Source organism: Sapajus apella, unplaced genomic scaffold, assembly GCF_009761245.1.
Source record: "Sapajus apella isolate SASKATOON/1434 unplaced genomic scaffold, GSC_monkey_1.0 scaffold43, whole genome shotgun sequence".
NCBI classification, from domain to species: Eukaryota; Metazoa; Chordata; class Mammalia; order Primates; family Cebidae; genus Sapajus; species Sapajus apella.
Genome location: NW_022436983.1, coordinates 18,271,264 through 18,290,367, shown reverse-complemented (window position 1 = coordinate 18,290,367; position 19,104 = coordinate 18,271,264). Strand labels below are relative to the sequence as shown.

Sequence of the window (19,104 nt, the reverse complement as noted above, 5' to 3'; positions counted from 1 at the left end):
AATCCCATCAACTGGGGAGGTTGAAGTGGGAGGATCCCTTGAGCCTAGGAGTTCCTGACTAGCCTTAGCCGCATAATGAAGATCCTTTCTCTACAAAAACTTAAACAAAATTAGCTAGGCGTAGTGATACAGGCCTGCAGTCACAGCTCCTCAGGCAATTGAGGTGGGAGGATCACTTCAGCCGGAGAAGGTGAGGCTGCAGTGAGCTGTGACTGTACCATTGCACTCCAGGCAAAAAAGCAAGACCCTGTCTCAAAAAATAAATAAATAAAACTATATATTCTGATTGTTTTATTTTCCTATTGCTGTGGTAATAAATAACCATGATCTTAGTGGCTTAAAACAACTCAAATTTAATATCTCATAGTTCTTTTTTTTTTTTGAGACGGCATTTTGCTCTTGTTGCCCAAGCTGGATAAGTCAAGGTGTCAGCCACATTTTGTTTCTTTTTGCAGGCTCTGTGGAAGAGCCCCAAAACTTGCGTATCCAGGTGTTGGCCAAATTCAGTTCTATGGTGTAGAATTGAGGTCTGCTTCCTGGCAGTCAGCTGTAAGCCACCACTAGCTCCTAAAGTTCTCTCTTTGCCCTTGCACAAAAGCCCCTACATTTCAGAGGCAGCAACAGGGCATGGAATTCTTCTCATGCTTTGACTCTCTCCTGAGATTAGATTGGGTCCACCCAGATACTTCAGGATAATCTCATCTCCAGGTCCTTAACCTTAATTACATCTGAATAATTCCTTTTGCCACCCTAAGGTAACATATTCACAGGTTCCAGGAAATTAAGGCATGGACACATTTGGGAGGCCTTTGGTTTGCTTACCATAATGAAGGACACACAGGTATTGATCGACTTACGACCTATGCAACTTACGACCATTCGACTTTACGACCACAATCGCTAGCCACGACTGCTCCGCGTCTGGCAGTGCAAACGTTGCCCAGCTGGGCGTACGACAGTGCGGACCAGCTTCCGGCAGCACTACCATCTCCGCGTGCACCATTTCAACTGTTATCCCAGACTCAGTACAGCAATTTGTGTTTTGTGTCTTGGATATTTTTCATCAAACCCCTCCCAATAAACTTCTTATACATTTCGAAGCAGTGGACCCAAACATCGAACGATTTGCAAGGATTGAACGGATGGCGCACGATGTGTTTCGTCCGTATCGTGAAATTTATGAAGAAAAAAAGAAACATACAATTCAGACAAAGCTCACCATGCTTATGAAAAAACCAACTCCGGTAACCCCAACTGCTGCCTCAGATGATGACATCAATGATCCACAGCCAAGCACCAGCGGCCAATAAAATGTTTCGTACATGTTTATATATTTTGATATGTTTTGCAATTGGGAAAATGTTTCCTATGGTATTTTTTACACCTGTATTTTGTATTTTTGTATGCACCCGTATTTTGTAATTTTGTATGTTTTGCAAATATTAAACCAGTTGTACTGGTAATGCATTGTTTTACTTAAACCTGACAAATATAAAAATAAGAAACAAAGGCGGGTGGATCACGAGGTCAAGAGATCGAGACCATCCTGGTCAACATGGTGAAACCCCGTCTCTACTAAAACTACAAAAAATTAGCTGGGCATGGTGGTGCGTGCCTGTAATCCCAGCTACTCAGGAGGCTGAGGCAGGAGAATTGCCTGAACCCAGGAGGCGGAGGTTGCAGTGAGCCGAGATCGCGCCATTGCACTCCAGCCTGGGTAAAAAGAGCGAAACTCCGTCTCAAAAAAAAAAAAAAAAAATCCAGGGTTTTTCTGGTCACCATTTTTTAAGCACACATTTGACTGATACTGTGAACCGTCTAGAGAGACTCCTTCCATCCTTTCCTATTCATAACCAAGAGCCCAAAACTATCTATCAGGCCTCCATGTGCAAGCACAGACACAGAAAGTCTAAAGTCCTGCCTGCCTTGGCTGATCCCACCCCCACCCCATCCCCTTCTTTTCAAGGACCTGTCGCCTCGGCCCCCAGTAACTGTTGGGGAAATTAACGGCAAGGCCTCCAGGTCTCTCAAAACTCCCCACGTCTGGTATCAATTAGGCCAGCACTCCTTTCCACATTCTTATCTAATCATTTCCTCTTGTCCAGTTCACCTGTTAGGTCAAGACATCTTAGCAAAATTACCTGCCTCCTTCACTATTCCTGGGCTACAGCCACACCTCATTGCCTCCCTCTTTCCTGAACCCGTACCTCCCTGAGTAGCTCCCCTTATGTCCCCCTACTTTAACCCTAGGGTGTCAAACACCACCTTCCCATCTGTTGCTGCAAGTCACTAACCCCTCATCATCCCCTTAAAACCTAACCACCCTTATCCTGCCCAGCCCCAGTACCCAATCCCACAACAGGCTTTAAAAGGTATAAGCCTATTATCACCCGTCTATTGCAACATGGCCTTTTAATTCACCCTCATGCTTCTTCAGCATCTGTACACAAAGGCGTATCATGTATCCGCTTCCAAAGCCCAAATTTCTTCCCCATCTGTTATACTCTTTCACCAAGCATACACGCGCTCTCCCTGCCAACCGTATCCGGTTAACTTCCCAAACCCCAACCCCATCCACCAAACAGCTTCTCTCCTTCGATGGTGTAGTTGCTACTTTCACCTCTGGATACCAGGTTTTGCTGCTCTAACTAAGCCATTGTATAAACTCACTAAAGAAAACTTATCCATTAGCCGGGTATGGTGGTGGGCGCCTGTAACCCAGCTACTAGGGAGGCTGAGGCAGGAGAATCGCTTGAACCCAGGAAGCGGAGGTTGCAGTGAGCAGACATCGTGCCATTGCACTCCAGCCTGGGCAACAAGAGTGAAACTCTGTCTCAAAAAAAAAAAAGAAAGCAAAGAAAAGAAAACTTATCCAACCCTATTAATCCTAAATCCTTTCCTCATGCCTCCTTCTGATCCTTAAAAACAGCTCTAAAAATTGCTCCCTCCCTAGCTCTCCCCAACTTGTCTCAACACTTTTCATTATACACTGCAAAAATCCAGGGCTTTGCAGTTGGGATTCTTACACAGGAGCCAGGCCCACGGCCTGTAGGCTTTTTATCCCCACAACGTACCTAACAGTCCTGGGCTGGCCCTCATGACCAACGCGCAGCAGCAGCAGCTGCTGCCCTAATACGCTTTAAATCCCTCAAAATCACAGGCTATGCACCATTTACTCTCTAGCTCTCACAACCTCCGAAGTTCTCTCTACACCTCACACACTTTCAGCCCCACGCCTTCTTCACCTTTATGCAGTCGCCCCTACTACTTAAACCACATCTCAAAAAGTCTGTTTCTATGATTTTCTGTCTAACCGTGCTCAAATTCACTGGACTCATTTACTTTTACATGCCCTGCTTTTGTTTAAGTTGCCAGTTTACACTTTTCCTCCAGGCAATTACAGCTGATATTTCACTCTTCATCTGGCTCCCATTCTCTGCTCATACCCAGCTACAACCTTTAACAGCAGCAGCCCTTGCTGGTTCCCTTGGCCTTCAGGTCCAAAGCAGAGGGTGGGGAGACGATTAGCCGAGGCAAGCAGGACTTCAGACTTTCAGGCTCGAGGCTTGCATACGGAAACCTGACACTTTATAACAACAAGAAGTGTTTGAAACGCATCCCATTTGTAGATCCCTGGAAGTAAAATAGTCACCTTTACACTCTTACACCAAGCACAGTTTTTGGAAGAGATAATCTCAGACTTCATTCTTTCTCCTAGATTAAAAGTCAGTTGTCTTTATTTTGTTTCGAGCTAGTCAAAACATAAGTAAAACACCTTTTCCACGTTAATACTGCATTCCCAGGGATGTTGGGGTGTCCCGGGAGGGCGCGGTCTTCTTCCTGGTAGGGTGTGGATGCAGTCACCTTCTCCCAGCGCCGCGGGACCAGGACAGGAGGAAGAAGCCAGGAAGGGTACAGGGACGCTCAGCCCGGATCTGCGGCTTGCCAGTGGATGGCGGCCACCACCCAGTGGGCACCAGCCACTCAGACTGCCAGGGCTCCAAGCCCTCTCCAGCCTGCAGCCGTTCCTCTCCCTGCCCCACCCCCGCCCGGCACTAACATCCAGCCCCGCCCAGGCAGTGATGCCAGAGCCTGGTGTAACGCCCCGCGGGGATATTCCATCTTTAAAGTTTTCTCGTGAGCCGGTGGATCATGCAATCATCTCAAATTTGAAAAAAAAAAAAAAAAGCCAAGGGCGACGGGACACCCGGATGTACCAAGCACCGCCCTCTGGAGCCCCACCGCACATGCGCACCCTGTGGGCGTTGGCGCGAGGCACAGGGCGGGGCTTGGGGAGGGAGGAGGCAGGGCGGTGGTTGGGCGAGAGGAGAGCCACGCCCGCCGCAGCACCGTCTCTGCGCATGCGCCGGGACCAGCTTCTGGTACTTTCGGCAAGTCTGCTGACGTATCCTCTCAGTGAGCGTCCGGACGTCGGATGTGGAGGTTGTGGGATTCCTTCTTCGAGAATAGGCACGAAAAGCCCCTTTTCATCCTACATTCCTAAAGGAAGGCGTCTGTTGGACCTTTCTTTCAGTCGTGAGGGAGGCGTCCACAGCCTGCGGTAAGTTATCTGCTGACAGGGTCGACCTTGCAGTGGTCGCTCAGGAGTGAGGGTCAGGAGACGTGCCGGGCCCCGCATTTGGGGAAGGCATCGTTTCGATTCTGGGCTGCGGCGTCAGTGTGCTGAACGGAGTTTTTTTTTTTTTTTTTTTAAGATGGGGTTTCACCATGTTGGCCAGGCTGGTCTTGAACTCCTGACCTCAGGTGATCCACCCACCTCGGCCTTCCAAAGTGCTAGGATTGCAGGCGTGAGTCACCGCGCCCGGCCTGAACAGTGTTTCTGGGGCTCGGCTCCCTTCGCGGCACCGCTGCCTGCGCCTTGGCTCCGCCTCCGGGAGGGCGTCCTGCTGTGGCTTCCGGGCGGCCTGGCGCCTGCTTCCGGGACTTGATTTGTTTTTTTTCTCTTGCTTTTTTAGGAAGTCCTGAGTGGAGGCTTGCGGGATCTTTTTCTGAGAAAGCGCAGGGTAAAGCCGTAGGTGAAGATGTCCAACTATGTGAACGACATGTGGCCCGGCTCGCCGCAGAAGGATTCGCCGTCGACCTCGCGGTCGGGCGAGTCCAGCCGGCTGTCGTCGCGATCTAGGAGCCGCTCTTTTTCCAGAAGCTCTCGGTCCCATTCCCGTGTTTCCAGTCGGTTTTCCAGGAGCCGGAGTCGGAGTTGGAGGAGCCGGTCAAGGTCCCGTTCCAGAAGGCGCCACCAGCGGAAGTACAGGCGCTACTCACGGTCATACTCGCGGAGCCGGTCGCGATCCGGCAGCCGCCGGTACCGAGAGAGGCGCTACGGGCTGTCTGGGAGATATTACCGGTCTCCTTCGCGGTACCGGTACCGGTCCCGGTCCCGTTCCCGTAGCAGGTCGCGCTCCCGGGGAAGGTCGTACTACGGAAGGGCGTACGCGATCGCGCGGGGGCGGCGCTACTACGGTTTCGGTCGCACCGTGTACCCAGAGGATTACGGCAGATGGAGGGACAGATCCAGGACAAGGTCGCGGAGCAGAACCCCCTTTCGCTTAAGTGAAAAAGGTGCGTCACTTATCTTTCCATTTTTGGTAATCTATGGCGACAGTATAAAAGGAGGCTAGGGAACCAAAATTGCCTTGTAGTTTCAGTATTCCCGAAATGTTTTTCATTGGAGGAAAGCGGGAGGACATTACTGTATCTGTATGTAAACGGACATCATTCTTTCCCTTTAAAGTTCAACTGGATGTTAAATGGCACAGAATGGAGGGAACCTATTTTCTTAGTGGGTGGAGCCTTCTAAATGTTATGATTAAGTTAGTTTCTAAGTTACTTATTGATTGGGAAGAACATCATGAAAACACGCCTTTGGCCGGGCGCAGTGGCTCACGCCCGTAATCCCGGCACTTTGGGAGGCAGAGGCGGGTGGATCAGGAGGTTAAGAGATCAAGACCATCCTGGCCAACATGGTGAAACCCCGACTCTACTAAAAAAATACAAAAATTAGTTGGGTGCGGTGGCGCACGCCTGTAGTCCCAACTACACGGGAGGATGAGGCAGGAGAATTGCTTGAACCCGGGAGGCAGAAGTTGCAGTGAGCCGAGACCGCGCCACTGCATTCCCGCCTGGTAAGGCAACATAGCAAGACTTCGTCTCAATTTAAAAAAAAAAAAAAAAAAAAAAAGTTTTTTTTAGTAGACGTTGTTATTGAACAAGATTGAATTGTCCAGTATCTTAAATGACTTACCGGGCTGGGTGGCTCGTGCCTGTAATCCCAGCATTTGGGGAGGCGGAGGTGGGAGGCCACTTGAGGCCAGGCGTTCCAGATAGACCAGCCTGGCCAACATAGTGGAGACCCTGTCTCTACTAAAAATACAAACTATTGGCCAGGAGTGGTGGTAGAAATACACTTTGGAAGTGTATCAGTATTAGTTCAGTAGTTGTGATAATTGTACCATATAAAGAATCTATTGCAGAAAACCCCGGTTTTCAGAAATACACTTTGAAGAGAAAGCAAAGTAATAATGACGTTGATTGTTAACTAGAGAAAATTAAATACAATGTAAAAACAAACAAAATAACAGGACGTTCTCAGGCCTTTGGTCAGGAAAACTGAAATTGAGATAATTTAAGAATTTTATTCTCTTCAGTAGAGATAGAGAATAGAATTTTCAGTGAATGAAGTTACACAGTTACCCCTCCGTTTCCTCGGGGGATTGGTTGCAGGACCAATATGGAACCTCCGCACACTTGAGGTTTCCAGTCTCTCAAATACTGTAGTACTTTGCCTGCATTTAGGAGGAGGAAAACATCCGTGTATAGGTGGACCAGCACAGCTCAAACCGGGGCAAACTTGCTTTACATGTTATAAAGCAAATGACTTAACATATTTAATACCAGAAAATAGCATCTTGTTTTGTAATTCTAAGTTCTCTTGGGGGGAAATAACTACCAGGTTAATGAGTATTTAAATTTATTTTTATTTTTAGATCGAATGGAGCTGTTAGAAATAGCAAAAGCTAATGCAGCGAAAGCTTTAGGAACAACTAACATTGAATTGCCAGCTAGCCTCAGAACTGTTCCTGTAGCCAAAGAAACAAGCCGTGGAACAGGTTTATCAAGTAATGGTGCAAAGTCTGAAGTAAGTATTCTAGGTTTGTCCTAACAAAACCTTCAGAAAGCCACTGTCGAATCTCATTAGCCATTTATTATTTACCTTAGACTATACTTTTTGGAAAGTCTAGCTATAGATGTAAAACGTTGAATTCAGAGTAGCATATCTGAAACGTGTTGAATTCAGAGTAGCAGATACTGGGTATGGCTTTGCCATACCCAGGAAAGTGGAGATTAATGAACTTAATTGGCCGTGTGTGGTGCCTCATGCCTGCAATGAGGCAGATTGCTTGCTTGAGTCCAGGAGTTCAAGATCAGCCTGGGCGCAAGGTAGCTGCGTCTTTACAAAAAAATACAAAAATAGTGGCGCATGCCTGTAGTCTCAGCTGTTTGAGAGGCTTAAGCGGAAGGATGTTTGAGCCCAGGATGCAAGGTTACACCATTGCAGTCCAGCCTGGGCAGCAGGGCGAGACCCAGTCTGAAAAAAAAATATTTTTTTGTTTTACTTTTTTTCAGTTAACACAATACTGCTAGTCTCAACGTTAATATATTGTAGTTGGTACTTTGGTGATTTCTATTGCCAGTTTTTTAAAGTTAGTCTTTAGAATATTTGTAGCTTTCATTTGCAGCATTATGTTCCCACAAATTTTGTACTGAGCATATACAGTATAGTTTATCTGCTTTATTTCTGTCTTATAGAAATCATGAATGTGGTCTGCAGACATTGATGAAGAAAATCTGTTGGTAATTGATACATGGGCTAAAGCATCAGGTTTAACTTGAAGTTTATGTTCACACACTGAAAGCTTAGTTCTTTTTGTTGATCCATGTGCATGCTAGAATTTGGGACAGGTACCATTTGCCTAAAGTATTAAAGTCAATTTTTAAATTAAGTAAAGGTACACATTGTAATGGTGGGGCATCTGTGAAATAGATGTCCCTTTCATAATATATGCAATATATTCCAGATGTTTTGAGAGATTACAGAAGAGGAGGCCTGCTTCACTTGCAGATAAGTTTATTATAATTCTCCAGAAATGTGCAGGATGTGCATTAGCAAATTGCACTGTACTTTTAAGTTATAAAGATACTCTGTCTAGGCTGGGTGGCTCACGCCTATAATCCCAGCACTTTGGGAGGCCGAGGTGAGTGGATCACCTGAGGTCAGGAGTTTGAGAACAGCCTAGCCAACATGGCAAAACCTTGCCTCTACTAAAAGTACAAAGATTGCAGCCAGGTGCAGTGGCTCACACCTGTAATTCCAACACTCTGGGGAGGCCAGGGCAGGTGGATCATGAGGTCAAGAGATCGAGACCAGCCTGGCCAACATTGTGAAACTCCATGTCTACTAAAAATACAAAAATTAGCTGGCCGTGGCATCACGTGCCTGTAGTCCCAGCTATTTGGGAGGCTGAGGCAGGAGAAGAGCTTGAACCTGGGAGGCAGAGTTTGCAGTGAGCGACATTCATTGCACCACTGCACTCCAGCCTTGGGACAGAGTGAAACTCCCTCTTAAAACCAAAACAGAAACCAAAAATTAGCCAGGCTTGGTGTGTGCCTGTAGTCCCAGATACTGGGGAGGCTGAGGTGGGAGAATCACTTGAACCCAGTAAGTGGAGGTTGCAGTGAGCCAAGATCATGCCACTGTACTCCATCCAGCCTGGTCAGCAGGGCAGAGTGAAACTTTGTCTCAGGAAAAAAAGATTCTAAGATATCTAAATGAACCTGTAATTGGGCCCAGATGTGAGTATGCTCAGTATTAGTAGACAGGGTCTGTCTTGTTCAGATGATTAGGGGCCCAACTGGCAAATGCCTTAGTTTCTTAAAACTAGGTATTTTCTGGTGTGGCTTTACTTTTCAAGTTAAATTGATTCAACCTGAGAAAACTGATTTAAAAATTGTTTTTTAAATTACTTAAATTTGCCAGCAAGGAAATAAATAATTATGGGAAGAGTGTCTTAAGCCTATTAAATCAATTTTGTTAAGGGGAAAACTCAGTTTGTATTTAGGCTGTTAAATATATGGTTAGATCCAACTTGATTTTTGTCTACAACTAAATTGTGTATACAATTAGCCTATTTTTTTAATATTGTACTTAGAAACCAAGGTTATGTGTTTTAAAATTATACTTTTTCTTAACCTGTCTAGCTGTCGGAAAAGGTAATAGAAGATGGAACTAGAAATCCCAATGAAAAATCTTCCCAGCAAAGAAGCATAGCTTTTAGCTCTAATGTAAGTATGTCCAAGCATTGATCACTCAAAAATTGGATTTAGGTTGCATTTGCATCTTTGTGTTTTATATTTCCGTGCTGATAATTGGGGGACTATTGACACTTTAAATAGAATTAAAATCATTTGTTTTTGAGCCACATTTACAAGTAACCATTATAATGGGTTCATACCGTGTCTTTCACATGAGTTTTGTTATTTTGCCATTGTTTTAAGTAGCCCCCACTTTTTTTATGTTGAGATATTTTAAAGGTAAATATTTAGAATACTCCTTAATCAGAATGTTTTAAAATAAGTTTCAAAAACAAAGACTCAGTCTTTATACCATGTATGTATCTGGTGTCTCCCCACTACCCCAGTATCTTTTTTTTTTTTTTTTTTTTTTTTTTGAGGAGTTTCACTCTTGTTACCCAGGCTGGAGTGCGATGGCGTGATCTCGGCTCACCGCAACCTCCGCCTCCTGGGTTCAGGCAGTTCTCCTGCCTCAGCCTCCTGAGTAGCTGGGATTACAGGCACGCACCACCATGCCCAGCTAATGTTTTGTATTTTTAGTAGAGATGGAGTTTCACCATGTTGACCAGGATGGTCTCGATCTCTTGACCTCATGATCCACGTGCCTCGGCCTCCCAAAGTGCTGGGATTACAGGCTTGAGCCCCCGCGCCCGGCCCTACCCCATTATCTTTTTACGGTTTGAATCATCCTACAATTAGGGCCCACACTGCATTTGGTTGATAATATCTCTAAGGCCCATACATGGCATTATTTGATATATTTTTTGTGAAAAAATATGTACAATATATGTGTTTGGAAAGCTGACTGAATTTATTTTCTTACAGAATTCTGTAGCAAAGCCAATACAAAAACCAGCTAAAGCTGCCACAGAAGAGACATCTTCAAGATTACCAAAAATAGATCAGAAAAAAAGTCCATATGGACTCTGGATACCTGTCTAAAAGGAGAAAAACTAATGGCTAAGTTTGCATGAAAACTGCACTTTACTCCAAGTTAGTGTTTCTAGCATTATCTCAGCCCTTTGAGCCATTTAAGGGTAATCCTGCATTTAAAAACCAACACAAAAAGATGTAAATACTTAATACTCAAATATTAACCTTTTAGGTTTCTCTTGCAGATATGAGATAGCACAAATGGACCAAAGGTTATGCACAGGTGGGAGTCTTTTGTATAAGTTGTAAATACTATTGCTTATGTAAAAGTGAAATTTTTTAGACACAGTATTGAACTGTATTGCTGTTTTCTATATTTAATAAATTTCTTGTTTTCATACTTAAAAGTCTTTGTCGTATATATATGACCTAATGAGTCTTTACAAGGAGACATCTGTTGATTAAAGCCTTGTTAATCCCAAGTCCAAGGCTGAGTGGCCCTACCTGGGGTTTTGAGGACTGCTGAATCTCAAGTCCGTACCCTAGACCTGCTGAATTTGAAACTGAATTTTAACAGTTCTTCCCAATTGAAGTCAATACTTCAACTTGAAAAATCGCTTAAACTCTTAATTTGAAATTTCTTAGTGCTACTGTGACTGGGAAGGATCTTAAGCACAAAACATTTTAAGTGGGCATTACACTAAGAACTGGAAAGGCTAGACAGCGGGTCTAAATAAGACCGATTTTTATAGGTAAATAGACTAATTTTTAAAGGTGGAGTCTTTGCTTCATCACCCAGGCTGCAGTGTAGTAGAACAGCCACAGCCAACTGCAACCTTGAACTCCAGGGCTCAGGCAGTCCTGCTTCAGCCTGTACCTTACAGGCTTATGCAATCATACCTGCCTAATTTTTTTTTTTTTTTTTTTTTGTAGAGATGAGTGGGGTCTCTGTTAAGGCTGGTGTCAAACTTCTGGCTTCAAGCAATCCTGCTTCGGCCCTAAAGTGTAGTGATTACAGGCCTGAGCCACTGCCTGGCCTAAAATAATAGTTTGATCAAACGTTTTAACTTTCTTATAAGGATATTTGGTTTTTGAAAGATGGCATTTTACAGAATGCCACTAGAGATCAGTCTCCATGGGTTTGTCTCCGTAAATGGACCTGAGCTGTGCAACGGAGCATGGAACAGGAAAATACCTGTAATTGTGACCACTGCTGGGGAAGAGGGACCGGGGTGAATTTCCAGTAGCCATTGTCACCTTCCTTTCACTATATAGCTTGCAAAAAAAATTAGCATCCTACCTCTGAAGCTCCCAAGTTCAACTCTAGGTCAAGCCAGAGGTACCACAAATTTCAAGACGACAATGACTCACGCGTTTGTAGCTAAGAATTTTAAGTCCAGTAGGCTTCACACATTAAATAGAAGACAAGTGAGTAATATACACATAAATGTGAAAACACATCAGAACATCTCTTTACAAATGACAAACTCGTGTTTGGCCAGGTGGCAAGTCTGAGCCGGCCTTGAGACTATGCATCCGTTTCCGGTGCAGCGGCCGGGATTTGTGCAGTCTCCGTTCGTGGCTCTGGGCGCCGTGAGGAGGAGGTTCTTCAGGCGGGGAGGCTCGGCTTCCCGGACAGCCCTGGCCTAGGGCCTCCGCCGTCAATCCAGCCTCACTGTCAGCGCCTCCCTCGCCCCTGGCATCGCCTCCTCTAGGACAGACTTAGCCGCAAACGCCCCAGCTAGTCATCCCCGGGCAAAGTCCTGCCACCCATCTTAGTCATCGTCTCCGCCATCCCCTGGCAACGCTTCCCCCCACTTCCGGTAACAAGTGCAACCCCGGGGCTACCAGGCCGGCGCGCTTTTTCGGAGGTAACCTGGCCCTTCCTAGGGGGAGCTCTAGAGCAGAGAAGGCAGGCCCCGCCCCTGGCAGCCCTGGGCTGTGTCCGATTGGGCTAGGTCTGTGCGCAGGCGCATTGGGTGGAGAGACTTGGACCTGTGCAGGAGATTCGAGGATGCTGAGAGCAAGGTTCTTCGTCAACCTGGGTGACAGAACTTATCTCAAAAACAAAACAAAACAAAAACCTGGAGGCAGACGTGTCCTCCTCCTTCCTCAGATTTCCTTAAATGCCTTTCTTCAGGGAAGCCGGCTCACGACTTGAAAAGTCATTTCCCCGTTACATCTCTTCATACATTTTCTTCTTTGCAGCACTTAACATAAACGTGATTAAACAAATGTGGAATTGCTTGTTTAATGTAGCTAATTTTTTTTTTTTTTTTTTGAGACGGATCTCGCTCAGTGGGTCCAGGCTGAAGTGCAGTGGTGCAATCTAAGCTTACTACAACCTACAACCTCTGCCTCCCGGGTTCAAGTGATTCTCCTGCCTCAGCCTTCTGAGTAGCTGAAATTACAGGGGCCCGCCACCACGCCTAATTTTTGTATTTTTAGTAGAGACTGGGTTTCACCATGTTGGTCAGGCTGGTCTGGAACTCCTGACCTCAAGTGATCCGCCCACTTTGGCATTCCAAAGTGTTGGAATTACAGGCGTGAGCCACTGGACCCTGCCTAATGTAGTTCATTTAAATGAGACGTTTCTTAACCTCTAATAAAATGGCAAATATTTGGCCAGGCATGGTGGCTTACTCCTGTAATCCCAGCACTTGGGAGACTGGGGTGGAAGGATTATCTGAGGCCACGAGTTCAGGACCAGCCTAGGCAACAGAGCAAGACCCAGTCTCTACCTCCAACCCTGCAACTCCCCCAAAATTGATATGTTAGCTGGGCATGGTGGCATGTGCCTGTAGTTGCAGCTACTTGGGAGGCTGAGGTGGGAGGATCCTCTGGGAGACGAAGGTTGCAGTGAGCCAAGATTGTGCTACTACACCCCAGCCTGGGCAGCAAAGCAAGACCTTGTCTCTAAAAAATAAAAAAAAGCAAATGTAGCAGAGTAACAGGTTGTTTTTTCTATGTTATAGATTGACAGAACAATCTTACAGGTATTTACAGTCTTTAAGAATATAAAAATGTCAATTATAAACCAGGCATGGTGACTCATGCCTGTAATCCCAGCTACTCAGGAGGAAGAAGCTGAGGACGGAGGATCACTTGAGGCCAGGAGTTCGAGACAAACCTGGGTAACACAGTGAGACCCCGTGTCTTTTTTTTTTTTTTTTTAAGAGACGGAGTCTTGCTCTGTCACCTAGGCTGGACTGCAACCTCTGTCACGTGGGTTCTAGTGATTCTCCCGCCTCAGTCTCCTGAGTAGCTGGGACTACAAGTGCATGCCACCACACCTGGCTAATTTTTGTATTTTTAGTAGAGACGGGGTTTCACTATCTTGGCCAGGCTGGTCTCGAACTCCTGATCTTGTGATCCACCTGCCTCGGCCTCCCAAAGTGCTGGGATTACAGGCATGAGCCACCGTGCCTGACCGACCCTGTCTCTTAAAAATAAAGTCAAATTATAAAATTATTTTTTAATGAGATCACATCAGAATTACAGGTTTTGAAAGTCTTACCAGGCTTACATACTCTAAGTAATTAGGGAGCGCTTAATAAAGGGACCGCTTACAAAGTTGTAGACTAAGAAAAACCAAAGAGTGAAGCATGCCAGGAATAGCAATAGGGGGATCCATCACTACTACTGTTCCTAAAGAGGCAAAAGAAGGCAGCAGCAATGGGAACCCAGAAGGTGAAGGGATAAAAGTCTTTAGACAGAAGTGGTGACTACAGAAATATACCAAATCCATAATCCAGCCAGGGAATAAACACCTTGACCTCATTTCTTCCAAACCTCTGCTCTTCCACAGGTACCATGCATTGGCAGGACCCAAGAACGTAGAGGGCAGGAGTTTACTGATGCAGTCCATTCAGGCCAGCACTCAGGGGCACAGAACATGGAGACCAGTGAAGAGTAGTTCTAACAGGGCAGACAGAAAATATCTAGCACAGTTTTTGTTTTTCAACAAAACATGGCTACAATTAAAAAAATTGGAGTCTTATTTTTTTCTTTTATTTTTTTTGACTCGGTTCCAATCTTTCAAATTATATTTGTACATAGTTATTAACAAAGAACAGAACAAGTGATATGTCTAATTGAATTTTTCTAGATGCTGGAAGATCTTCCATCCTATGTGCTATTCTTACAATGTGACATTGGCACTTCTTCCATCTAGAAGTAGAGTCTGTGTCCCTAATCCTTGAGTCTGTGACTATGGAGGGAGTGACACTGTGTGAATTCTGAGACTAAGTCATAAAAAGTGAAATAGATTCCACCTAGTTCTCTTGGGATACTTGTTCTTAAAATCCATCCACCATGCTTTGAGGAATTCCAGGCCAATGCAGAGGCCAGGTGTGGGTGTTTAGGCAGACAGCCAACATCAACCACCAGACTTCTGAGTGAGGAAACCTGCACAATGATTCCAGCCCCAATCCCTAATCTGACTGCAACTGCATGAGAGACCCTGCGCGAAAACCACCTGGCTGAACCCCACCAATTCTCAGAACTAGGAGAGATAATAATAAAATAATATTTGTGTTAAGGTACCAAGTTTTGGAGTGATTTGTTATGCCACAAGAGATAAATGATACAGTTCAGAACAGTTTTTTTCCATGAGCCACACTCTTGCCCTGTCGCCCAAGCTGGAGTGCAGTGGCATGATCTCAGCTCACTGCAACCGCCTGCCAGGTTCAAGCGATTCTCCTGCTTCAGTCTCCCGAGTAGCTAAGACTACAGGTGCACGCTGCCACGCCTGGCTAATATTTTGTATTTTTAGTAGAGATGGGGTTTCACCCTGTTGCTCAGGCTGGTGTCCAACTCCTGAGCTCAGGCAATCTGCCCACCTTGGCCTCCCAAAGTGCTGGGATTACAGGCGTGAGCCACTGCACCTGGCCCAGTTTTTAAAAATCACACAAATTATATTGCACAGAAAAGCAAGGTTGAAAATCATGTGAATATTCTTAATATATCCTTATAAAATTAGCTGTTGAGCAATTTTTACCACACATAATATTCTTTCCTTTCTGTATTCCTTCTCTTTTATCACTTCCAGAAACTTCTTTATTTAATTATGAATATTTACTTTTTTTTTTTTTTTGAGATGGAGACTTGCTCTGTTGCCCAGGCTGGAGTGCAGTGGCACAATCTTGGCTCACTGCAACCTCTGCCTCCTGGCAGAGTAATTCTTTGCCTCAGCCTCCCAAGTAGCTGGGGTTACAGATGTCTGCCACCACGCCCGGTTAATTTTTGTATTTTTTATTAGAATTTCACCATCTTGGTCAGACTGGTCTTGAACTCCTGACATTGTAATATACCCACCTCGGACTCCCAAAGTGCTGGGATTACAGGCAGGAGCCATCATGCCCAGTTGAACATTTACATTTTTTTAAGGCCAGACTTGCAGATTTTAATTGGCAATATAAGCAAATTGGTAATATAGAGCTCAATTTTACTGGCAGGAACAGAGAAAAGAATGAACAGAACTTTTTTTTTTTTTGAGACAGGGTGTCAGGCTGAAGCGCAGTGGTATGATCAGGCCTCATTCAGGCTCAAGGGATCCTCTCACCTCAGCCTCTCAAGTAGCCGGGACTTCAGGGCAGGCCACCATGCTTGGCTAATTTTTTTATTTTGTAGAGATGAGGTCTCGCTATGTTGCCAGGGATGGTCCTCGACTCCTAGGCTCAAAGGATTTTCCTGCCTTGGCCTCCCAAAGTGCTGGAATTATAGGCCTGAGCCAGCGTGCTCAGCCAGGATTCTTAATAGCAGTAAAATAAGGTTACAAGCACGACTCATCCCCAATAACTATTGGATTTCCTGGACAATCTGAGAGGCACAAAACCACATACAACTGTTTTCATTTTCATTTCTGGACTGTTGGTGATGTTGTTTGTCCATATTCTACAGGAAACTAGTTTTGTTTTGTGCAGATTTAGGCAAATCATGCAAGCACTATGTATTCTATGAAGCATCACTTTTCCACCGAATCTCATTATAAATTTTATATTGTTTTGTTGATTTATATGTCATTTCCTGTGCAAGTATCATATTTTTTTCATTACTAAAGACATTTATTAAGTTTTAATTCCTCATAAGACAAGCCCCCTCCTATTTTTTTTTTTTTTAATTTTTGAGACAGTGTCTCGTTTGGTTGAGTAGGCTGGAGTGTGGTCCCATGATCATAGCTCACTGCAGCCTCAAACTCCTTGGGGCTCAAGTAAACCCTCACTTCAGCCTGCCAAGTGTCTAGGACTACAGGTGTACACCACCATGTCCAGCTAATTTTTCTAAGTTTTTGTAGAGGCAGAGTCTCACTGTGTTGCCCAAGGTGGTCTTGAACTTCTGAGCTCCAGTGATTCTATTTTTTATTTACACATACTGTTGACTATTCTCAGTTTTTCTATACAAACTTTTATTGTATTGTTTTTGTTTTTGTTTTTTGGAGACGGAGTTTCGCTCTTGTTACCCAGGCTGGAGTGCAATGGTGCAATCTCGGCTCACCGCAACCTCTGCCTCCTGGGTTCAGGCAATTCTCCTGCCTCAGCCTCCTGAGTAGCTGGGATTACAGGCACGAGCCACCATGCCCAGCTAATTTTTTGTATTTTTAGTAGAGATGGGGTTTCACCGTGTTGACCAGGATGGTCTCGATCTCTTGACCTCGTGATCCACCCGCCTCGGCCTCCCAAAGTGCTGGGATTACAGGCTTGAGCCACCGCGCCCGGCCTATACAAACTTTTAAAATCATTTTTAGAATTTAAATTAAATTATTATTATTATTTTTAAAGATGGGGTTTTGCTATGTTGCCCAGGCTGGTCTCGAACTCCTGAGCTCAGGCAATCCACCCACCTCAGCCTCCCAAAAGTGCTAGCATTATAGGAATGAGCCACTGTGCCTGGCCTGAATTTAAATTTTTTAAAAATTTTATTTATGTATTTTTTGAGATGGAGTTTCAACTCTGGCTGCCCAGGCTGAAGTCAATGGCATGATCTCGGCTCACTGCAACCTCTGCCTCCTGGGTTCAAGTGATTCTCCTTCCTCAGCCTCCTCAGCAGATAGGATTACAGGTGCCCACCACCACACCCGGCTAATTTTTTTTTGTATTTTTAGTAGAGACTGGGTTTTGCCATGTTGGTCAGGCTGGTCTTGAACTCCTGACCTCAGGTGATCTGCCTGCCTCAGCCTCCTAAAGTGTTGGGATTACAGGCGTGAGCCACCTTGTCTGGCTGAAATACTTACATGGTTCAAAAGTACATATATCTTATTATACCCCCAAAACAGATAACTTTTTTTTTAGAATTGAATATTACTCTGTCGCCCAGGATGGAGTGCAGTGGTGTGATCTGCGATCTCTGCTCACTGCAACCTCCACCTCCGGGGTTCAAGCAAATCTTCTGCCTCAGTCTCCCTAGTAGCTGGGATTACAGGCGCCTGCCATCAAGCCTGGCTATTTTTTTGTATTTTTAGTACAGATGGTGTTTCACCATGTTGGTCAGGCTGGTCTCGAACTCCTGACCTCAGGTGATCTGCCTGCCTTTGTCTGTCCTTTGTTCACAGGGAAATTCCTTGTGAGGAAGGTATGTAGCTTTTCTATCTTAGTGGCTTTTTAAGGTATAGAATGGGAGGCAGGTTTGCCCTAAGCAGTTCCCAGCTTGACTTTTCCCTTTGGTTTAGTGACTTTGGGGTCCCAAGATTTATTTTCCTTTCACAGATGTGTAATTGTATCTGTAACACAAATTCCCAGAATTACGAGAACTGAGTCAAAGAGTAAATGCCTTAATTTACAGATATTGCCAAATTGCCTTCCCTAGGGGTTGAGTCAATTTTTAGTCCTACCACCAATATGTGTAGGATTCATGTTTCTTCGGCCTTACCAACACAGTGTGTTGTTGAACGTTAAGATTTTTGGTACATTATCTTCTAGTTCCAAAAAAACAAAAAACAATGACCCATTGAGATTCTGATGGGAATAACATGACATTAATAAACTCATTTGAAAATAGAAATTCCATTTGACCCAGCAATCCCATTACTGGGTATATATCCAAAGGATTATCAATCATTCTATTATAAGGACACACGCACACGAATGTTCATTGCAGCAGTTTACAATAGCAGAGACTTGGAACCAACTCAAATGCCCATCGATGATAGACTGGACAGGGAAAATGTGGCACATATACACCATGTAATATTATGCAGCCATAAAAAATGATGAGTTTGTATCCATTGTAGGGACATGGATGAACCTGGAAACCATAATTCTCAGCAAACTGACACAAGAACAGAAAATCAAACACTGAATGTTCTCACTCATAGGCGGGTGTTGAACAATGAGAACACATGGACACAGGGAGGGGAGCATCACACACTGAGGTCTGTTTGGGGGGGGATCTAGGGGAGGGACAGTGGCGGGTGGGGAGTTGGGGAGGGATAACATGGGGAGAAATGCCAGATATAGGTGATGGGGAGGAAGGCAGCAAACCACATTGCCATGTATATGCCTATGCAACAATCTTGCATGTTCTTCACATGTACCCCAAAACCTAAAACGCAATATAAAAAAACACAAAAAACGCCCAAAAACTCATATGAGATGCTCCTTTGTGATATCGTTTTTACGATATTAAGTATTCCAACTAGAAAATAGGTTATCCATCATTTATTCAGATTTAATTCAAATTATTTTTATGTTTATGTTACCATTTAAACTTCGTACCTATATAGCTTTTCTTTTTAGGGATTCCTTTTTCATTTCTACATCTAACTAGTAGTTGTTAGTGCAAAAAAAAAAATAATTTTCATGTATTCCTCTTGTATTCAGCACCTGACTGAATTACCTTATTAACTTTAGCACTGTTATTAATGCT

At 44.6% G+C, this 19,104-nt stretch overlaps 1 protein-coding gene across 5 annotated transcripts; it reads left to right on the top strand.

The window, feature by feature from the left end:
- Nucleotides 1–4,357: 4,357 nt before the first annotated feature.
- Nucleotides 4,358–10,649, top strand: RSRP1 (arginine and serine rich protein 1). 5 transcript variants are annotated; one of them, XR_004275874.1, is made up of 6 exons: nucleotides 4,358–4,561; nucleotides 4,977–5,580; nucleotides 7,005–7,156; nucleotides 9,277–9,360; nucleotides 10,195–10,362; nucleotides 10,475–10,649. XR_004275874.1 is itself a non-coding variant. In XM_032300864.1 (5 exons), exons 2-5 carry the CDS (start codon nucleotides 5,043–5,045, stop codon nucleotides 10,309–10,311), a joined length of 891 nt encoding a protein of 296 aa, XP_032156755.1. In that variant the 5' UTR covers nucleotides 4,358–4,561; nucleotides 4,977–5,042; the 3' UTR covers nucleotides 10,312–10,649. The 5 variants fall into 5 exon arrangements, 3 of the variants coding, with proteins under 3 accessions (XP_032156755.1, XP_032156758.1, XP_032156756.1); XR_004275875.1 differs by adding an exon at nucleotides 7,828–7,872 and having other exon boundaries at nucleotides 10,195–10,649; XM_032300864.1 differs by having other exon boundaries at nucleotides 10,195–10,649.
- The last annotated feature ends 8,455 nt before the right edge of the window (nucleotides 10,650–19,104 follow it).